This window comes from Piliocolobus tephrosceles, chromosome 5, assembly GCF_002776525.5.
Source record: "Piliocolobus tephrosceles isolate RC106 chromosome 5, ASM277652v3, whole genome shotgun sequence".
Classification (NCBI taxonomy): domain Eukaryota; kingdom Metazoa; phylum Chordata; class Mammalia; order Primates; family Cercopithecidae; genus Piliocolobus; species Piliocolobus tephrosceles.
In genome coordinates, this window is record NC_045438.1 from 5,015,464 (window position 1) to 5,038,312 (window position 22,849).

At 35.7% G+C, this 22,849-nt stretch overlaps 1 protein-coding gene across 1 annotated transcript in view; it reads left to right on the plus strand.

Moving 5' to 3' along the window:
• Window positions 1-22,849, plus strand: part of ROS1 (ROS proto-oncogene 1, receptor tyrosine kinase) — a 142,127-nt gene that overhangs the window by 47,860 nt on the left and 71,418 nt on the right. The window contains exons 17-23 of the mRNA XM_023218993.2: window positions 571-671; window positions 15,520-15,734; window positions 16,067-16,227; window positions 16,604-16,748; window positions 18,892-19,154; window positions 21,105-21,168; window positions 21,494-21,696. Coding sequence (XP_023074761.2) covers window positions 571-671; window positions 15,520-15,734; window positions 16,067-16,227; window positions 16,604-16,748; window positions 18,892-19,154; window positions 21,105-21,168; window positions 21,494-21,696 — 1,152 coding nt within the window. The remainder of the gene's footprint in view (window positions 1-570; window positions 672-15,519; window positions 15,735-16,066; window positions 16,228-16,603; window positions 16,749-18,891; window positions 19,155-21,104; window positions 21,169-21,493; window positions 21,697-22,849) is intronic.

Genomic DNA, 22,849 nt, shown 5'->3' on the forward strand with positions numbered 1-22,849 from the left:
ATGGTATTAGGTCTAACATTTAAGTCTCTAATCCATCTTGAATTAATCTTCGTATAAGGAGTAAGGAAAGGATCCAGTTTCAGCTTTCTACTTATGGCTAGCCAATTTTCCCAGCACCATTTATTAAATAGGGAATCCTTTCCCCATTTCTTGTTTCTCTCAGGTTTGTCAAAGATCAGATGGCTGTGGGCAAGCTTGGTGCAGGCTCAACATTTCAGATTCAGTAGCTCTGGAGTGTGATTGATAATTTGTATTTTTTCCAAGTTTCCAGGTGATGCTGTTGCTGCAGGTCTGAGAATCATACTTTGATTATTACTGGAGCTAAGTATATAAAAGTGAATAATATACTCCTTGCCTTTTTGTAAAATTTTAGGACACCAGTGTTTATATCCAAATAGCATAGTAATAAGTGTGATCATATAACTTTTATATTCAGAAAAAAGAAAACATTATTGAATTTTTTATTCCAAAGAGTTTGTTAAAGAAATCTATAGCATAAGTGTGACCTGTTCACAAAGATATGCTTCAAATATTTATTTGGTTTATTTTCTTACCTTACTTTCTATTTAGGTGATTGCTCTAACTTTAGACCTCAGTGATGGGCTCCTGTATTGGTTGGTTCAAGACAGTCAATGTATTCACCTGTACACAGCTGTTCTTCGGGGACAGAGGTAAGTAGAGTCCCTCAAAGGCAATTGATTGAGAAGCATACTTGTCAGTCATAAATGATAATGCATAAAAATTCATTTATTCTTTCAATAAACATTTTCTGGTTATCCACTGTGTTGCAGGCTTTGGGCTTGTAGGGTAAAGGGGTTTGTAAATAACTAGTTACAGTAGAATATGGTAAGTGCTGTGATGGGGTATAAAGAGAGTACGGTATAGACACTCAGGAGAATGCTGCTTAAGAGCCCAGGAAGTGTATGGATAAGCTTTTCTGCTTCTTCACAAAATAGAGTATACATTATGGAATGAAGGCAGAACTCTTCCTGTGATGTCTTAAATGAAAACTAGAGAGTGAAAGGGACCACATGAAATTATCTCCTTGATCTGTGTCTTCAAACTTATCCCCCTGTCCTGCTCTTGTTGGCATCTCTACATCTTCCACATTAGCATTGTCAGATATTTTAAAAATAAATTTTACACTTTTATTTTAAAAAAATAGTTAAAATATATATAACATAAAATATTCAGATCTTAAGTATTCCATTACATCAGTTTAGACAAATGCATTTTGAGACGTAGAACAAATCCATCATCACAAAAAATTCCTGTGCTCCTTCCCAATCAATCTGGAAAAATTCCTGTGCTCCTTCCCAATCAATCTGGAAGTACAACCCTCCAGAAATATGTACTTTTTGTGTCTGGCTTCTTTTACTTGGCGTAAAATCTTTTGTGATACATTCATGTCGTTATGTATATTAGTTTTTCCTTTTTATTGCTGAGTAATATTCCACTGTGTGAAGATACCACTGTCTGTGTATCAATTCTATGCATGTCTTCATGGACATTTTAATTGCTTCCTAATTTTGGTTATTATGCATAAAACTGAGTATTTGCATACAAGACTTTTTGTGGATGTATACTTGGATAAATAGCTAGGAGTAGAATTGCTGGGTGATAGCGTAGATAGATGTTTATATTATTAAGTAATTGCCAGTTTTTCAAAATGTTTGTGCCATTTTACATTCCCATAAAAATGTATGAAAATTCTCATTCTTCCATATCCTTTCAACAGTTGGCTTTGGCAATCTTTTTTATATTCACCATTCTTTGGTGTGGGGAGCAGTAAATATTGTGATTTTAACCAGCACTTCCCTGGTAACTATCAATTTTGATCACTTTTTCATTTGTTATTGGCCATTTATGTATCTTCTTTTATGATGTGCCTGTTCCAGTATTCTTCTCATTTTTAAATGAGTTGTCTTTTCGTTATTGAGTTGTTCTGTATATAAGCACTTTGTCAAAATATATGTTGTGAATATTTTCTCTCAGTGTTTAGTTTATCTGGTGGTGTGCTTTGATGAGCAGAATTTCATTTTGATTAAGTCCAATTTACGCATTTTCTATACTCTGTGCTTTCTGTGTTTTCTACAAGAAATCTTAGCCTGTCCCAAAGTTGTGAAGATTTTATACTTTATTTTTTCTAGAAGCTTTATCATTTTAGTTTTCATGATTAGATCTGTAGTTCATCTTAAATTTATTTTGGGGTATGGTGTGAGATATGAGTTAAAGTTTTCTTTTTTTCCTTTCTATAGCGATATTCAGTTATTCTAGGACCATTTGCTGAAGAGATTTTCTCTTTATTTAGTTGTGTTGGGACCTTTATTGAAAATAACTTGGGCCGGGCATGGTGGCTCACGCCTGTAATCCCAGCACTTTGGGAGGCCGAGGCGGGTGGATAGCCTAAGGTCATGAGTTTGAGACCAGGCTGACCAACATGGTGAAACCCCATCTCTACTAAAAATACAAAAAGTAGTCAATCATGGTGATGGATGCCTGTAATCCCAGCTACTCAGAAGGCTGAGGCATGAGAATCACTTGAAACTGGGAGGCAGAGGTTGCAGTAAGCAGAGATTGCACCATTGCACTCCAGCCTGGGCAACAAGAGTGAAACTCTGCCAAAAAAAAAAAAAGAAAGAAAGAAAAAATAATTTGACTGTGTATGTATGGGTCTATTTCTGGACTGTCTGTTCTGTTCCTTTGATATATTTGTTTATTCTTTTTGCCAGTGCTACATTGTCTTGATTACTGTAAATTCAGAGAAGAACTTGAAGATAGGCAAATTCAGTCCTTCTACTTTGCTTTTCTTTTTCAATATTTTTATTTTGGCTATACTTGATCTTCTGCCTTTCCAAATAGATTTTAAAATCATCTCACAAATTTCTAGAATAAATCCTGCTGGAATTTTGAATCTCTTTTCAGTTTAGGGAGAATGAATATCTTAAAATTTTGAATCTTCCAATCAATGAAAATAATGTATCTCTCCATTTGTTTAGGTTTTTTTAAATCTCTCTCAGCAGTGTTTTATAGTTTTTAGTGTAGATGTCTAAAATATCTTTTATTAGGTTAATGCCTAGGTATCTAATTTTTTGACACTTTGTATATGTTATTTTTTAAAATTCCCTTTTCTAAATGTCCATTACTAGTGTGGCAAAATATAATTGCTTTTTGTATATGACTTTGTATGTTATACATTTTTAAGTTAATTTCTATGTCCTAGTAGATTTCTTCTAGAATACTTTAGTAAGAGGTAGAGTAGTCTCAAAAATGACTTAGGAAGCATTCTCTCCTCAATTTTCTGAAAGCATTTGTATAGAATTGCTATTAATTCTTCTTTAGTTTTGATAAAATCCACAAGCAAATTCATCTGGACCTGGACTTTTCTTTGTGGAAAATTATTTGATTACAAATTCAGTATCTTTTAAGGATATATGGTTATTTATTTGTATTTCTTCTTGAGCCAGTTTTGGTAATTCATGCTTTCAAGAATTTGTCATTTTCCACGAGTTGTCAAATTTAATAATATCCTCTTATTATAATTTTCATGTCTACAGTGTCTGCAGTGATATCCTTTTATACTTCTGCTATTGGTACACTTTTTTTCTTGATCACTCCTGCTAAAAGTTTGTCAGATTTATTTATCTTTTCAAATAATCTGTTTCTGGTATTATTGATTTTTTTCTGTTTTGTCAATTTTTGATTTCATTAATTTCTAATCTTATTTTTATTATTTTCCCTTTTCTATTTATTTTAGCCATAATTTTCTGTTATTTTTCTAGCTTTTTAGATTGAAAAGAAGGGTCATTGTTTTTGTATCATTCCACTCACTGGCATTTAAAACTATGAGTTTCTTTCAAGGTCTATATTAGTTGTATTCAACAGATTTTGGTATGTCTCCAACTGTGATTATACATTTGCCTATAGTTCTTTCTGGTTAATGTATTTGGGTGCTTTATATTTAGTAGGCTGATTATCTATATACTTGATTATATTGCCTTTTTATCATTATGAAACACTCCTATTCATCTATGCTAATATTCTTCATCTTAAAGAGTCCTTTGTCTGATATTACTATGGCCACATCAGCTTTCTTTTGCTTAGTGTTTGCATAGTACAACTATTTCCATGTATTTGCTTTTTAACTGCTTTGAATATTTATATTTATTGTTTTGTTTTATTGTTAGTTTTAAAATTTTTATTTTAGTTTAAGGGGTACATGTGCAGGTAAGTTCTATAGATAAATAGCGTGTCCTGGGGATTTGGGGTACAGATTGTTACCCAGGTAACAAGCATATTACCCAGTAGGTAGTTTCTCTTTTTAAAAAAAAATTTATTTTTTAATTCAATAAGTTTTTGGGGAACAGGTGGTGTTTGGTTACATGGATAAGTTCTTTAGTGGTGAATTCTGAAATTTTGGTAAACCCATCACCTGAGCGGTGTACACTGTACCCAGTGTGTAGTCTTTTATCCCTCACCCTCCTCCCACCCTTTACTCTAAATCCCCAAAGTCCACTGTGTCATTCTTATGCCTTTGCATCCTCATAGCTTAGCTCTCACTTATGAGTGAGAATGTATGATGTTTGGTTTTCCATTCCTGAGTTACTTCATTTAGAATAATGGTCTCCAGTTCCATCTGGGTTGCTATGAATGCCATTATTTTGTTCCTTTTTATGACTGAGTAGTATTCATATGTATCTACGATTTTTTTTTCCTTCCTTCTTTCTTTTTTTTTCAAATTATACTTTAAGTTCTAGGGTACATGTGCACAACGTGCAGGTTTGTTGCATATGTATATATATGTGTGTGTGTGTGTGTGTGTGTGTATACACACCACATTTTCTTTATTCACTTATTGATGGGTGTTTGCGCTGGTTCCATATTTTTGCAATCATGAATTGTGCTGCTCTAAACATGCATGTGCATGTATCTTTTTCACATAATGACTTCTTTTCCCCGGGGGGATACCCAATGGTGGGATTGCTGGATCGAATGGTAGATCTACTTTTAGTTCTTGAAGGACTTTTCACACTGTTTTCCATAGTGTTTGTACTAGTTTACATTCCCACCAGCAGTGTAAGAGTGTTCGCTTTTCACCACATCCATGCCAACATCTGTTTTTTGAGATGGTTTGTTTGTTTTCTTGTTGATTTGTTTGCATTCCGTATAGATTCTGGATATTAGTCCTTTGTCAGAGACATAGTTTGTGAATATTTTCTCCCACTATGTGGGTTGTCTGTTTACTCTACTTATTATTTTGCTGTGCAGAAGTTTTTTAGTTCAATTAAGTCCCATCTATTTATCTTTGTTTTTGTTGCATTTGATGTTGGGTTCTTTGTCATAAAGTCTTTTCCTAAGCCAGTGTCTAGAAGGGTTTCTTCAATGTTATCTTCTGGAATTGTTAAGGTTTCAGGTCTTAGATTTAAGTCTTTGATCCATCTTGAGTTGATTTTTGTATAAGGCGAGACATGAGGATACAGCTTCGTTCTTGCATATGTGGTTTTCCAATTATCCCAGCACCATTTGTTGAATAGGGTATCCTTTCCCTACTTTATGTTTTTGTTTGCTTTGTCGAAGATCAGTTGGCTGTAAGTAATTGGCTTTATTTCCGGGTTCTCTATTCTGTTACATTGATATGTGTGCCTATTTTTATACCAGTATCACACTGTTTTGGTGACTATATCCTTATAGTACAGTTTGAAGTCAGGTAATGTGATGCCTCCAGATTTGTTCTTTTTGCTTAGTCTGGCTTTGGCTATGTGGGCTCTTTTTTGGTTCCACATGCATTTTAGGATTGTTCTCTCTTGTTCTGTGAAGAATGATGCTGGTATTTCGATGTGAATTACATTGAATTTGTAGATTGCTTTTGGCAGTATGGTCATTTTTCACAATATTGAGTCTACCCATTCATGAGCATGGGATATGTTTCCATTTGTTTATGTCATCTATGATTTGTTTTTCTTTCCTTCTTTCTTTCTTTCTTTTTTTTTTTTTATTATACTTTAAGTTCTAGGGTATATGTGCACAATGTGCAGGTTTGTTACATATGTACATGTGTGCCGTGTTGGTGTGGTCATCTATGATTTCTTTCAGCAGTGTTGTATAGCTGTCCTTGCAGAAGTCTTTCATCGTCTTAGGTACATTTGTGAGTGTATTTTTGCAGCTATCATAAAAGGGATTGAATTATTGATTTGATTCTCAGCTTGGTCACTGTTGGTGTATAGCAGTGCTACTGATTTGTGTACATTAATTATGTATTCTGAAACTTTATTGAATTCATTTATCAGTATTAGGAGCTTTATGGAGAAGTATTTAGGGTCTTCTAGATATATGATCATGTCATCAGCAAATAGTGATAGTATGACTTCCTCTTTACTGATTTGGATGCCCTTTATTTCTTTCTCTTTTCTGATTACTCTAGCTAGGACTTCCAGTGCTATGTTGAACAGAACTGGTGAGACTGGGCATCCTTGTCTTGTTCCAGTTCTCAGAGGGAATGCTTTCAACTTTTCCCTATTCAGTATAATGTTGGCTGTGGGTTTGTAATAGATGACTTTTATTACATTAAGATATGTCCCTTCTACGCCAGTGTTGTTGAGGTTTTAATCATAAAGGGATGCTGAATTTTGTCAAGTGGTTTTACTGCATCTATTGAGATGATCATGTGATTTTTGTTTTTAATTCTATTTATGTGGTATATCACACTTATTTCCTTGCGTATGTTATGTTAAACCATACCTATATCCTTGGTATGAAACCCATTTGATTTTATGGATTATTTTTTGCTATGCTGTTGGATTCATTTAACTAGTATTTGGTTAACGATGTTTGCATCTATATTCATCAGGGATGTTTGTCTGAAGTTTTCTTTTTGTGTTATGTCTTTCCTGGTTTTGGTATTAGGGTGATATTGGCTTCATGGAATGATTTAGGGAGGATTCCCTCCTTATCTTTTGGAATAGTGTCAATAGAATTAGTACCAATTCTTTGAATATCTGATAAAATTCAGCTGTTTATCTGTCTGGTCCTAGACTTTTTTTTGTTGGCAATTTTTAAATTAACATCTCAGTCTTGCTTCTTGTTATTGCTCTGTTCAGAGTTTCTATGTATCCCTAGTTTAATCTAGGAGGGTTGTATATTTTCAGGAATTTATCCATCTCCTCTAGGTTTTCTAGTGTGTGCATATAGAGGTGTTCATAGTAGCCTTGAATGATCTTTTGTGTTTCTGTAGTATTGGTTATACTGTCTTACATTTTGTTTCTAATTGAGCTTGTTTGGATCTTCTCTCTTCTTTTCTTTATTAATCTTCCTAATGGTCTATCGGTTTTGTTTATCTTTTCAAAGAACCAGCTTTTCGTTTCATTTACCTTTTGTATTGCCTTTTTCTATTGATTTCACTTAGTTCTGCTCTGATCTTTGTTATTTCTTTTCTTCTGTTGGGTTTCGGTTTGGTTTGTTTTTGTTTTTCTAGTTCCTGAGGTATGACCTTAGATTGTCTGTGTGTGCTCTTTCAGACTTTTTGATGTAGGCATTCAATGCTATGAGCTTTCCTCTCAGCACTGCTTTTTGCTGTATCCCAGATGTTTTGATAGGTTATGTCACTGTTCAGTTCAAATAATTATTACCTCTCCCTCTTGATTGCATTGTTGACCCAGTGATCATTCAGGAGCAAGTTATTTAATTTCCATGTATTTGCATGGTTTTGAGGGTTCCTTTTGGAGTTGATTTCCAATTTTTTTTTCCACTGTGGTCTGAGTATACTTATATATTAATTTTGATTTTCTTATATTTGTTGAGGCTTGTTTATTTGGCTATTATGTGGCCTGTCTTGAAGAGTTTTCCATGTGCTGATGAATACAATGTATATTCTGCAGTTGTTGACTAGAATATTCTGTAAATATCTGTTAAGTCCATTTGTTCTAGAGTATAATTGAAGTCCATTGTTTTTTTGTTGACTTTCTGTCATCACAACCTGTTTAGTGCTGTCAGTGGAGTATTGAAGCCCCTACTATTGTGTCGCTGCCTCTCTCATTTCTTAGGTCTAGGAGTTATTGTTTTATAAATTTGGGAGATCCAGTGTTAGGTGCATATATATTTAGGACTGTGATATTTTCCTGTTGGACTAGTCCTTTTATCATTATATAATTTCCCTCTTTGTCTTTTTAAACTGTTATTGCTTTAAAGTCTGTTTTGTCTGATATAATAATAGCTACTTCTGCTCACTTTTGGTTTCCATTTGCATGGAATATCTTTTTCAATTCCTTTACGTTGAATTTCTGTGAATTCCTTATGTGTTAGGTGAGCCTCTTGAAGACAGAAGAAATTTGGTTGGTGAATTATTACCCATTTTGCAATTCTGTATCTTCGAAGAGGTGCATTTAGGCCATTTACATTCAGTGTTAGTATTGAGAAGTGAGGTACTATTCTATTCGTTATGCTAGTTACTGCCTGAATTACCTTGTTTTTGTTTTTGTTTTTATTGTGTTATTGTTTTACAGGTTCTTTGAGATTTATGCTTTAAGGAGGTTCTCATTTGGTGTATTTCAAGTATTTGTTTCAAGATTTAAAGCTCCTTTTAGCAGTTCTTGCAGTGCTAGCTTGTTAGTGGCAAATTCTCTCAGCCTTTGTTTGTCTGAAAAAGACTGTGACTTTCTTTCATTTGTGAAGCTTAGTTTTGCTGAATACAAAATTCTTGGCCAATAATTGTTCTGTTTAAGGAGGCTAAAGATAGGACCCCAATCCCTTCTAGCTTGTAGGGTTTCTGCTGAGAAATCTACTGTTAATCTGATAGGTTTTCATTTATAGGTTACCTGATGTTTTTGCCTTGCAGCTCTAAAGATCCTTTCCTCCATCTTGACTTTAGATAACTTGATGACTATGTGCCTAGGCAATGATCTTTTTGTGATGAATTTCCCAGGTGTTCTCTGGGCTTCTTGTATTTGAACGTCTAGATCTCTAGCAAGACCAGGGAAGTTTTCCTGAATTATTCCCTCAAATATGTTTTTCAAACTTTTAGATTTCTCTTCTTCCTTGGAAGCACCAATTATTCTTAGGTTTGGTCATTTAACAGGATCCCAAACTTCTTAGAAGCTTTGTACATTTTTTTGGTTATTATTCCTTATTTTTTTTTGTTTTTGTTGGACTTAGTTAATTCAAAAGCCTTGTCTTCAAGCTCTGAAGTTCTTTCTTCTACTTGTTTGATTCTATTGCTGAGACTTTCTAGTGTATTTTGCATTTCTCTAAGCATGTCCTTCATTTCCAGAAGTTGTGATTGTTTTTTATTTATGCTGTCTATTTCTCTGGATATTTTTTCTATCCATATCCTGTATCATTTAAAAAATTTCTTTAGGTTGGTATTCACCTTTTTCTAGTGCCTCCTTGATTAGCGTATTAATTGACTTTCTGAATTCTTTTTCTGGCAATTCAGAGATTTCTTGGTTTGGATCCATTGCTGGTGAGCTAGTGTGATCTTTTGGGGATGTTAAAGAATTTTGTTTTGTAATATTACTGGAATTGTTTTTCTGGATTTGGGTGGACTATGTCAGAGGAGGATCTGGGGCTCAAAGGCTGTTCAGATTCTTTTGTCCCATGAGGTGCTCCCTTAATGTGGTGCTCTCCCTCTTCCCCTAGGGATGGGGCTTCCTAAGAGCTGAACTGCGATGATTATTATTTCTGTTCCGGGTCTAGCCTCCCAGCGGAGTTACCCAGCTCCAGGCTGGTACTGGGAAGTGTCTGCAAAGGCTCTTAAGATGTGATTCATCTTCAGGTCTCTCAGCCATGGATACTAGTACCTGTTCTGGTGGAGATAGCAGAGGACTGAAGTGGACTCTGGGAGGGTCCCTTGTGGTACTTTTGTCTAGTGCACTGATTTTGTGTTGGTTGGCCTCCAGCCAGGAGCTAGCACTTTCAAAAGAGCATTAGTTGCAGTAGTATAGGGAAGATACAAGCTTGCCCTAGAGTCACCTGGATAAGTATTCAGGTTTCTCAGGCAGTGGGTGGGGCCATAGAGCCCCCAAGTGAGTATGTCTTTTGTCTTCAGCTACCAGGATGGGTAGAGAAAGACCATCAGTTGGGGCAGGGTTAGGCATGACTGAGCTGAGACTCTCCTTGGGCGGGGCTTGCTGTGGCTGCTGTGGGGGATGGGGGTGTAGTTCTCAGGTGGATGGAGTTATGTTCCCAGGGGTATTATGGCTGCCTTTACTGCCTTATACAGGCCACCAGGGAAGTGAGGAGAAACCAGCAGTGACAGGCTTCGCCCAACTCCCACACATCCTGAAAGGCCAGTCTCACTCCCACTGGGTCCCCCATGCAGCCAGTGAGTAGGGCTAAGAACTTGCTGCAAGTTACAAGCCTCCCTGCTGAAAAAGCAAGCAGGGCTTTCAGGTTTCATACCTTCCACCTGTCATGGTTTCTGTGTTCATATCTGCACTCCTTGTTTGTCCTCTTTGCCAGGTTCTGTCCAGGAAACTTTGTATTTGGTTGAAATTTTTACAAAGTTCAGCTGGAACTTTTCTTCTCTCTGTGGTCTTTCTCCAGTTCCACTGGCAGCCCTCCCCAAGGATCTCAGCAAGACAACGTCAGGAACGGCTTCCCTGGGGTCTGCAAGTGCTCACAGGGCTCTTCCCGCTGCTTTCTCTACCCCTGTATTTTGCTTGGCTCTAAATTTGCCTCAGCTCCAGGTGAGGTCAGATCCTTTTCCCATGATCTGGACCTTCAGGTTTCCCACAGAGGATGTGTGTTTGGGGGCGGACACTCCCCATATCACACTTTGGGCACTCAGTTTTTTGGCTGTCTCACAAAGCCTGCAGCAGCAAGCCTCTTCCTTCAAAGGGTCTGTGGATTCTCTCAGCTGTCTTGGTATGTTCCTGTGGTAGTTCTTGGAGCAAAAGTTCATAATGTGAGTCTCCACATGCTGCTCTGTCCATTGAATGGGAGCTGCAAGTTAGTCCTCGCCTGCTATCCAACATTTTGGGAATTGATCTGAGTCTTTACATTTAAAATGTCTTTCTTGTAAACAACATGCAGGATTTTGCATTTTTACACAATCTAACAATTTCTGCATTTTAATTAAGGCGTTTGGTTCATTTACATTTAATGTAATTATTGATACATTTGGATTTAAGTCTCTTATCTTGATGTGTGACTTCCATTTTTCTCTTAGCTCTTTGTTCCTCTGTTTCTACTTCTTTGCCGTTTTTGTGGGTGAATAAAATAATTTTTAGTATTCCATTTTATCTCCTCTAATGACATTTTAGGTGTGTCTATTTATATTTTTTAGGCTACATTAGAAATTAAAATAAGTATTTTTTACAGGATACATCTTCAACTTATCAAGTCAACATCCAAATATATCCTTCACTTCATAAATGATTTAAAAACTTTATGACTATATACGCCTAATTTTTACCACCCTACTCTTAGTGTTCTTGGTGTTATATGTTTTACTTCTACTCATACTTTAAAATCCATGTTCTTTTGTAAATAGCCAATAATTTAAAAATATTTAACTAATAGTTTTTAAGGGAGAAGTTACACATCTAAAATTAAAATATAGGACATAAAGTCATTAGAACCCAGCGTTGAGAGGGAGAATTTAGAGATCATTTTATTTCATTGATGAGGACACTGAGGCCCAGAGATGTTAATGCATTTTCCTAATATCACATTGTTAATCAGAGGAATGGTCAGGACGTGATTAAAGCAAAATGTCATACTCTAAAGGAAAGATTTCTGTTATTAGGTTCTTGGGTCCCCAGAGGGTTCATAGAAGGCTTTAGGATGTGTCAGTGCTCTGAAATTGAGGATTCATATCCTTCATCAAAATTCCAAAAAAGTCTCATAAAGTTCAACAATTGTTTTATGAAGACAATGCTGACAATATTTTTAGAATAAAAATTACTTTTTTTGGTAAGTAGAAAAACTCTAAGTCATGGAGACTCTGAAAAAGGAGTGTACGTGTGTGTATATTTATCTTTCTATCTATCTATAGATATAGATTTATACACATACATCAGTATGTATTCATATTGTATATCCATATATATCCACATACATTTATATGCATATACATATATGTATATAAATATATGTATATATGGAAATGTATATGATGTACATATATATGCATATATACGGATGTGTATATATGTGTATGCACATGGATGTATGTAGGTATATATTCATGTATATATCCATATATACACACACACAATGCATATAAGCACATAAACACAACAAATCTGATTCGTCAATTACTTCATATCAAGTATGGTACATAGTTCAACTGGTTTCCTACCTGTGAATCAGAGAAAACTGATTATTCTTTTCCTTAGGAGCTTAAGGTACTGACAATCTGATTGCCAAAACAAGCTGTCTAAAGTGAGATATAGACAATGTTCAAAGCAACAGTGTCCTGAAGGATCATAGTCCATTCTCTGCATTCTCTGTGTCTGTATATGCTGGTTTCTTTGAGTTTAGCTCCTCAAGCAACCACAGATGCAATGTAAAGTAGAGGAAGGAAATTCCTTCTTAAAAAATGTATTTCCTCATCTCAAAGTTAGTAATGTTTTCTTGTATGTATGCATAGTGGAGTATAGCAGCTCCCAGTGAAATAACACAAAGGGCAGGCACTTTTGCCCTCCAAGTAAGTCTTGCCTTTTAATCCTGTCAGGAAAAAAAGAAGTTTTACATATAGAGATTGGGATTCCAGAGTCATCTTATAAAGAGAAAGTATTTTCTAATATATAATCAAAATTCCTTCCCTTTAGTTTGGATCAGCTTTGTCCAATACAAATATAATGCAAGTCACATATGTAATTATAAATATTCTACTTGACTCATTTAAAAAAAAGTAAAAACAAGTAAACGTAACTTTAATAGTACATTTTAATATTTTGATAACATATCAAAATGTCACTTCAATATGCAATCTGAATAAAACTTATAAAGTTACTTTATATTCTTTTTTCACATTAATTCTTGGATGTCCTGTTTGTATTTTATGTTTATAGCATATCTTAATTTGCAAACTGAGTTTTCATAGAAAATCTTTGATCTGTATTTAGATTTCATAAAATTTACAGGCAAAATAGTTGATTTACATACTCGTTCTAAAATACTCAAAAATATTTTAATATATTATACATGATCCATAATATAGGAATCAAATATTAGTTTTAAAATTTAGCACAAATTAATTAAAATTAAATAACATTAAGTTTTGGTTCCTTGGTCATACCACATTTCAAGGGCTCAGTAGTCACATGTAGCTAGTTGCTGCTGTACTGAGCAGTACATCTCTAGTCTGTAGTAGAGATGAGATAAACTGATTGCTGTCGCTCATCATATTCTGAACTTAAGAACTGTAATTGAATTGCCCTTCAAACTACTCTTCCCTCTCCTATGTACATCTAGTCCCTTTAGTTGATACAAATACAACCTATTTGAGGCACTGTGAAATTCTCAAAACAAAACTTTTATTTATATTTTTCTAAAGAGAGAAAAGTGAATGCTTTAAAATGATTTACAGAAATCACTGAAAAAAAAAATCAATCAATCACTCCAAAATACTGAGGATAACTGAGATAGTTCTGTTTTTGAGTACTAAACAAGTGTTATAATTTTAGAAACAAGCAGATTTTTCAAGTAAAAATAATTGCAAAATTTCCTTCCATTGAGGGAAAAAAACCTCTAAACACAATTTAAGTAACAGTTTTTTTACTTGAATTTCCTAGTCTGAAAAGGAGCGTTTTGATCAAACTATTGAAACTGATAAGCACTTTGAAATAACAGACAGTTGTGAATAGTATAAAGTGAAGGACCCAGCATGCTAGAATAATAAATGGTAGGCAAATCAGATGACTAACCAAGAGTAGGAGGAAGGCATGGTTCAGTGGGGAGAAACAATTCAACAGATCATGCCTTCTGGATTGATTTTCTCTGCTCATCTTGTTATGCCTGGCTGTTCATTTTGGGGTTGTGGGGTCATGGAATTGATTTTTTAAAATCCATCTTTTTATTTCTTGAGAAAACCATGATGAAATGAGATCAGCTTCACCCAGATACAGACTTATTAGTGTTATACCCACATTTAATAGATGGTTCAATGAGAGGTTAAATTATTTGCCTGAAGTCAAACATTTAATAATTGGTTGAGCTGGAGTTCCATGCAGTTCTGTCTGTTTCTGAAGAATCCCCTACGTTGCAAATTCATTAATTCACAGTGGGGCCTAGTCTCATTCAGAAATGAGAATAGTCATGTAGGCATGCAGGCCATGACTTCTTCGCATCATGTGAACTGGGTTAGATGTGAGGTGGTTGCTTTAAGAACAAGGAATCTGAGTGAGCGTTGTTGGATACCCTAGAAGGCTGCCCACACAGGGCAGTGTCAGAGCAGTGATAAATTCTGCTCATAACAGAGTTATTCTGTATGCCTAGGGACTGGAGTCCTCATGGCTACCACATTGTCAATTCCGGATAAATGCTTGGAGATTCTTGCGCTTTGGGTGTGTCTTTTTTTCAAATCCCTCAATGCAATAGGCATTCCTTTTTAAAGTAACATGTACCTGAATCCTAACTTGCTGTCTCCATCATGATTTATTGCATCGGCTGGTTTCAAAGTCCTTCTGCTTCACATCCGTAGGCTAACTTCACATCTCTAGGCTAATTGATTGCATTGGTTGGTCCCAAAGCCCTTCTGCTTCACATCTACAGATGGCAAATTTATACTTCAGGCATTGGTTTTTATGGGTCTCATTTCTGGATGTATACCTTATTTCCAAGTCCTGCAAGAACCTTGCCTCACGTCTTTCTTATGCTAATGCAAGTGTTGTAGGAGCACATAGAATAAACCAAAGATGCAATCTCTGAACTAATGAAGTAATGAGAATCCAGGTTGTGCCTTTGTTGTAGAGTATTACCAAAATCACAAGTATTTTTTAAAAACCTGCAACCTATCTAAACACTCTTGATATTGTAATATCACATTAATAAGAAAAGCCCCCAGAGAGGAGCACAGTGCTCATGCCTGTGATCCCAGCACTTTGGGAGGCGGATGGATGACTTGAGGTCAGGAGTTCGAGACCAGCCTGGCCAATGTGTGAAACCCTGTCTCAACTAAAAATACAAAAAAATTAGCCAGGCATAGTGATGTGTGCATGTAATCCCAGCTACTACTTGGGAAGGTGAGGCAGGAGAATATCTTGAAGCTGGAAGGCAGAGGTTGCAGTGAGCTGTGATCATGCCACTGCACTCCAGCCTGGGCAACAGAGTGAGACTCCATCTCAAAGAAACAAGAAAAGCCCCAGAAAATTTAGGTCTACTACTTTTAAAAAATGTAAAATAAAAACCCAACTTAATATGAAACAAAAAAAGACAGTAATTGTTAGAAAGTATTTTCTTTCTTTTAATGTACGTGAATATGCACAGATACTCACAAATACATAGTCTCATGAGTACTTGCATGGACTAGCCCTTCCACCACTCCAGAAGCACACACTAATTGGCGTTATGTTTCAGCAGCACTGGGGATACCACCATCACAGAGTTTGCAGCCTGGAGTACTTCTGAAATTTCCCAGAATGCACTGATGTACTATAGTGGTCGGCTGTTCTGGATCAATGGCTTTAGGATTATCACAACTCAGGAAATAGGTCAGAGAACCAGTGTCTCTGTTTTGGAACCAGCCAAATTTAATCAGTTCACAATTATTCAGACATCCCTTAAGCCTCTGCCAGGTACAGTATTTCACTCCTGCTTACCCTACTCCATTATACCTTTGGTTAAATAAATACTTAGGCTGAATTTTTTTTTTCTTAAGAATTAGGTTTTAAGAGGAACAAGGCTTCAGCAATTTCAGTTCATTTGCTTGCAGTGAGTTTAATCTTAACCCAAATTTACGCCTGAAAAAATCAGAAAAAGATGATTTTTTTTTCACGATATGTTAAAGAAAAGAAAAATTTTGTTTCAGTTCTAATTATTAGTAATTGCTATTGATGTTCTATGATTTCTATATTGATCAATAATCCCCAGTTTTTTCTCCTATTTCTTTGTTTCTTTCATCCTGTAGGGAACTTTTCCTTTACCCCTAAGGTTATTCCAGATTCTATTCAAGAGTCTTCATTTAGGATTGAAGGAAATGCTTCAAGTTTTCAAATCCTGTGGAATGGTCCCCCTGCGGTAGACTGGGGTGTAGTTTTCTACAACGTAGAATTTAGTGCTCATTCTAAGGTATGGTGTTGGTTCTAGTAACTTTCATTTCCCAAACAGACCGTACCATCTGTGTCAGCCCTACCCACACTGATCTGTACCATCTTGACTTAGCCAAGCCCATCTTCTTTGTCATTCCCATAGCATTTGATTATTAAGGGTATTCCCTCAAAGACTTGTTTACAGCCAGTCTCTGACTGCTTGGTGCTGACTGCTGTGCTGGACACACTTTAACTGGTCTGTGTGGCACAACATGGAACTTGCCAAAATTAGCACTTCCAAAATTGCAAATTTTGATTCTACATGTGAACCAAAGTTTGGAGACTTTAGGTAATAAGGAATGAAAGATTTTGTAATTCTTTCCCTGAGAAAATAATGTTTTCTGTTTATATTTTAGTTCTTGGCTAGTGAACGACACTCTTTACCTGTATTTACTGTGGAAGAACTGGAACCTCATGCCTTATTTAATCTTTCTGTCACTCCTTATACCTACTGGGGAAAGGGCCCCAAAACAGCTCTGTCCCTTCGAGCACCTGAAACAGGTACAGGGGTTAAAATCTCTTTTTTTAAAAAAGCAGAATCTCACTTTTCGTGATCTGGAATGGGTAGTTGATATTTAAAAATAACTTTCAGTTTTATAGATGTTTTTAGATTCAATATCCTTTCAATGACTTTTTGGAGATTAGAATAGCTTCATTGACATAAATATGCATAATTTATTCCAAAAGAATAGTTCAAAGATTTCTTAACAGACATTTCATTTGATTGTAGTGATGTAGAAGATGCAGATGCATATTTCAGGTAATTTGCAAAATCTTGTATAAGGAAAATGGGCATTTAAGGGCGAGACAGTTTTCTTGGAAGGCAGACTATCCTCATAGACGAGAACTCAGAATCTTCTGTACGTGAATAACTGATATCTAAATTTAATGTTTTGAGGAAAAGATATTTTAAAAAGGATACTAGCCATATCATTACATGTGTATATCACCTTAAAGTGTACAAAGCACATTTTTATGTATCACTCCTTTATTAAATATTTACTACATGCCTATCATTTGTCAGAAACATCATTTCATTTGATCCTCACATAGCTCTGAGACGGGTAGGAAAGTCTTATTATCTTGATTATGCAAGAAAGAAAATGAAAGCCTAGTGGCTGCCCAAATAAAATAGTTACTAAGTAGTTTAATCAAATCTCCAATCAGTCACTTTTACAAATGTTGGTAAATGATAGCAATTTATGTAAAGCTAATACAGGATTTGGCAGGTGGTAAGAGCTTAATAAATATAGATATCCATTCCCCATTGCCTTTTTTACTGTTAAGATTATTTCAACAGTATTCATCTATGAATCACACAACAGGAACATAGTGAGACCTGGGCAGGTTCCAGAGCAGTTAACATTGGATCCAGGAATGTTCTACTTGAGATTTCCTTGGGATATCAGCTTGGTTGAATTGTCCTGTGGAAATGGACTTGACTGCATCCATCGGGGAGCCAGTGGGAGCAAGAGTCAACAGCACTCTGCTGGATATTGGAGGCAATAAGAAAGGATGATAAGATTTGGCCTTTGCCTTCAGGAAATTTACAATATAACCAGGAAATTATCCAAATTGACCAATATTTATTAACCACTTACTGTGTGCTCATTCTATACTAGACTTGGGAGGATTTAACAAGGAATAAGAAGAGATGCTTTCTCTGATGGAGCTCATAAAACAGGGGAGAGATAAACACATGCACAGCAAATGATAGTAGATACTAGAGAGTTATTCCTGAGCAGCAGTGGCATAGAGTGAGTAGACAAGCCTATGAAACCTTCACCTATATCAAGCTGCCTCAGGCATTCTTAAGAGGGAAGATGCCTTTGGGAAACGGAAACTTTAGTGCACCCTGAAAGATGGAGCAAGAAGAGGTATCCCATGTAAGAAGAGAAGCCTAATGTAAGAAGGCCTGCAGATTGAATAATGGTGTGAGTGTTAAACATTAGATAGCAATGTGATTGGAATGAAGGAGGGAATGAGGACCTTGCGGAGGAGTCCTAAGAGAGGAGAGGGCCATCCAGAGAGAATGACTTAGAAATCAGGCAGAGACATTTCTCTTGATTAAAGGACTGAGAGATACTGAACCGCTTGGTTTGGCTCTAGAATAAATAAGTACTCCCAAACCTTGCTCTTGGGGTACTATCAGCCTCCCCTAAAACTTGCTGCTTCCTAGGGACTTCAGGGTGACAGGGCCTAGGTCTCTGATTTATGCTGTGTTTTACACCCTGAACTGGCCGAAGGCTGGTGGGACTTACTGCCAGACATCCCTATGATGACATTTTCGGCTTCACTGAAATCACTCTGTCAGGATGAAAGTGAATGTTGCATTTTATAGGGAGACCCAGACACCTTCCATCTCCACAAGGCACAGACAAGAAAGGTGTGCTTAAATGGTAGTAGGAAGGATTTGAGTTGAACGTAAGGAAGACTTGCCTGTCAGTCAGATGTGCTGAAATTATCAGGATGAGTTTCTGAAGAAATCTATGGAATATTCTCTCCTGAAGATCTTTAAGAATGCAATAAATATACTGCAAATGCCTGGAATGAGAAATATTGTTAAGTTGTTTACAATCTCATTGTAAGTGGTAAAAGTCCGTCTTCTATTCTTTTCTGCTCTATCCATGCCTCTACTTTTCAGTTCCATCAGCACCAGAGAACCCCAGAATATTTATATTACCAAGTGGAAAATACTGTAACAAGAATGAAGTTGTGGTGGAATTTAGGTGGAACAAACCTGAGCATGAAAATGGGGTGTTAACAAAATTTGAAATTTTCTACAAAATATCCAATCAAAGTATTACAAACAAAACATTTGAAGACTGGATTGCTGTCAGTGTCACTCCCTCAGTGATGTCTTTTCAACTTGAAGGCATGAGTCCCAGATGCTTTGTTGCCTTCCAGGTATGAGAGAGAAAACAGAAGATATGAGAGTGCAAACAGATTTAAAGGACTATGTTAAGAATTCTGTCACCCTGTCAATAGTTTAGGTATACTGTGATTAAAGAGGTCAAGTGGGCAGCAAAAGTAGAGAGGCAAGAGGGAATTGCTTGGGTAAAGGACATTTTCAGAACTTTCTTACATTCAGGGAACTTTGCAAATTCAGAGTAAGTCATTCTTTTTCTTTTTGCTTTTCTTTTGAAGCTGTATCACGATTTTAATTTTTCTATGTTACATATTACAGATTTGTTTTACATTTTTATTGATATATATTATAGTTGTACATACATTTGGGGTACATGTGTTACTTTGATAAACAATTATTTTTCAGTAAAATCACTATAGGCCTTGCACCACAGTAGGTACTTTGTATTCATTATCTCATTTGATCATCATACTATAAAGAAAAAGTTAAGTCCTTGAGAGTATCAGTCAATTACCAAAGCTGTGTGGCTGGAAAGCACTGTGCTGTAATGCTTTCCACTATTTCTTTTTGGGGAAAATAACATCCTGGGGAGTGTTTTGGAGATTTGAGTTGCCTAAGGATTTGTTTTACTTTTCATAAAATTCTAATTTAATAATTATTTTGGTAATTTGTTAAGTCTACATATACTAATCAAATAAGTTATACATGAAAGTTAAAGATAATACACATTCCTGTTTGGTAAAAATTAGGAGTGTTTTGGTAAAATAAATATTCTGGCTAAGTGTGTCTATGTATAGAATATACACTGTATATATAGAATATATAGTATATATATGGAATATATAGTATATATATGTGTATAGATATATAATTTCAAAGTTTGGTCACCTTGAAACTATACAAAGTGATATGCATGGATATATATGAGTTTCATTTAACACAGTTTTGTACAAAAGTAAACACTACTATATATATATGTGCACCATTATAAATCATACACAGGTAGTAATATATAAAATATAGTAGAATGTGTTTAATACTAAAAGTATAATAAAAATAATACAGTGTTTTATTGATAAAGCACTTGGGGCTTTATATTTTGAGTCCACCATAATAGATGTCAATTTTCTTTGCAGGCTGTTGTACATATGCAAGGTTTGGAAATTGAAATAATTTATTACATAATAGAAAATATCTAAAAAAATAAAAATAAACTTTATTGTTAGAATGTGGCATGGCCCAGTGGCCATGTATGCAGACCTCAGAAGACTTGGTTCTGATGCCAGTTTCTACATATGTCATTGTGCATGAGTTACTTCCCTTTATTAGTGTCTTGGTCCAGTTTCTACTCTTAGTAGTTGTGAAGATCGAAAGAGACAATGTATGTGAAACTGGTTTGAAATGCACAATCATTTTCAAATATAAGGTTGAATTATTATTAAAAGTTACTTTTTAAAAAGTATGGAAATTTAGTGTTTTAAAGCTTCTAGTTGTTGAATTCAAGAAAAATGGAAGTTTATCATAATTTGCACAGTTTTATTTCTGTTAAATGTTCTATGTAACTTAATTTTGAAAATGATGACCTTATTTTGTTTAAAAACATTCAATTGACAAATATATATATTCAAGCTGTACAACATGACTTGATAAATGTATACATGATGTCATTATCACGATTGAATTAGACATTCATCACCATCCATGCTGTACATTAAATTCCCATTTTTAGAAATTCATTTTTTAGCAAGAGAGATTTGTTCCAATTCTTGCAGTTTTCTAGATAAAAAAAATCTATCAACATAAATATAGAGCAATATTTTTTCTCTTGGTGATTTACATTGCTGTATATTAATGTAAATAACTATTTGAAACTATTAATATTGTGTATCAGGAGTGTGAAATGAAACATTTAGTAATCTCCCAGTCTCAGAACTTAATTGTTGCCACTGAGAACGCTATTGAATGCAGTTTTTGTTTCCTTTCCTTAGGTTCGGGCCTTTACATCTAAAGGGCCAGGATCATTTGCTGACGTTGTAAAGTCTATAACATCAGGTATTTGTTTTCTAAAATCTGTGCAAATAATAATTTAGAGGCTTGTGTGTGTGTGTGTGTGTGTGTTTTCCCATTGGTATCTTTAGGGATGTGAACACTGTCTCTGAGCTAAAGTTTAGGTCAAAGACATGTTTTTGACCCCAAAACATCACCAAAATATGTTTAAATAAACCTAGAGGTAGAGAGCCTACAAGGTTATCACAGACAGATATATTAGAGGAACCAAAGGGAGCCCATGGACTTCAAAACTGCCTGATATTGAATCAAGAGACTGCGCTAAAGTTAGTTTTCTCATGCATATTATCTACATGTTTTTTGCTTTCAGAAATCAACCCCTTTCCTCACCTCATAACTCTTCTTGGTAACGAGATAGTTTTTTTAGATATGGATCAAAATCAAGTTGTGTGGACGTTTTCAGCAGAAGGAGTTATCAGTGCCATTTGCTACACAGCTGATAATGAGCTGGGATATTATGCTGAAGGGGACTCACTCTTTCTTCTGAACTTGCACAATCGTTCTAGCTCTGAGGTATTTCACTATGTAATTCTTTTGAAATAAAGGAAGTGAAGTATTTGCATATGACACTACTCAGTAGTTAAAATGACTGGAAAACAGTTTAGTCATTAAGATTAGAATGAAAAAGACAGATATTGTATCATCATTTAGCCACACATGAATACAGACTACATTTTGGGCAAATGTCATTCAGCACTCAGTTAGCAAATAGTTATTGGGTTTAGGATGCTGTGTTAGAGCCTGGGATATAGGTGAAAGTTTATAGGCTTTGCTCTTACTAAACCCGGTCTAATATTTGTCTAACACTAGGAAGGCAGTATTGCCTAGTGATTAAGAAGGTGAGTTTTGAAATTTGGCCACCTAGAATACAATTTGGGCTCTACTGCTTACTAGATTTGTAACCACTGGCAAGTTATTTAACCTCTACGGTTAAGTAATATCTCATCATAGGGTTCCCATGAAGATTAAATGAGATAATCCATGTAATGCACTTAGCACAATGCCTTGGCATGCGGTAGGCATTCACCAAATGTTAACTGATAGTGAAGACAGACTAAGATAACTGTTGTGCTGAGAGCAGGATGTGGTGGAATCACAGAGAATGAACAAGTAGTCTAGGTTGGCTTGGTGGTGGTAGAATGGAAAAACATCCTGGAAACAAAGATGAGCCAGGTGAAGGCCAAGGGGGTACAAAGACAGGAAAACAAAGAGACATAGAGTGTTTGGATGAGAGTGGAGTGAAAGGAAGCTGGGAAATCTGGAGAGGTGGGAGCCTGAGCATAATGGGTCTCCTTTACTGTGCTAAGGAGGCAGGTGTCATTCTAGAAGCCAACAGCAAGCCAGTAAAGATATTTAGTGGGTCATTAACATGGTCAAGTTGTGTTTTAGAAAGGCCTGTCTGTTAGCAGCGTGAATAGTGACTTAGAGAGGGTTAAGTCTGAGACAATTAGGAGGCTGTCACAGAAATCCAGGTAGGAAATGTTATGGGCCTGAGTGAGGGGATGAGCATGAGGTGAGAAAGGAGATGATAAACTGGACATTTAAAATGGGACTAGTTCAAGCTGGGCACAGTGACTCAAGCCTCTAATCCCAACACTGTGGGAGGCCAAGGCAGATGGATCACTGGATGCCAGGAATTCGATACCAGCCTGGCCAACATGGTGAA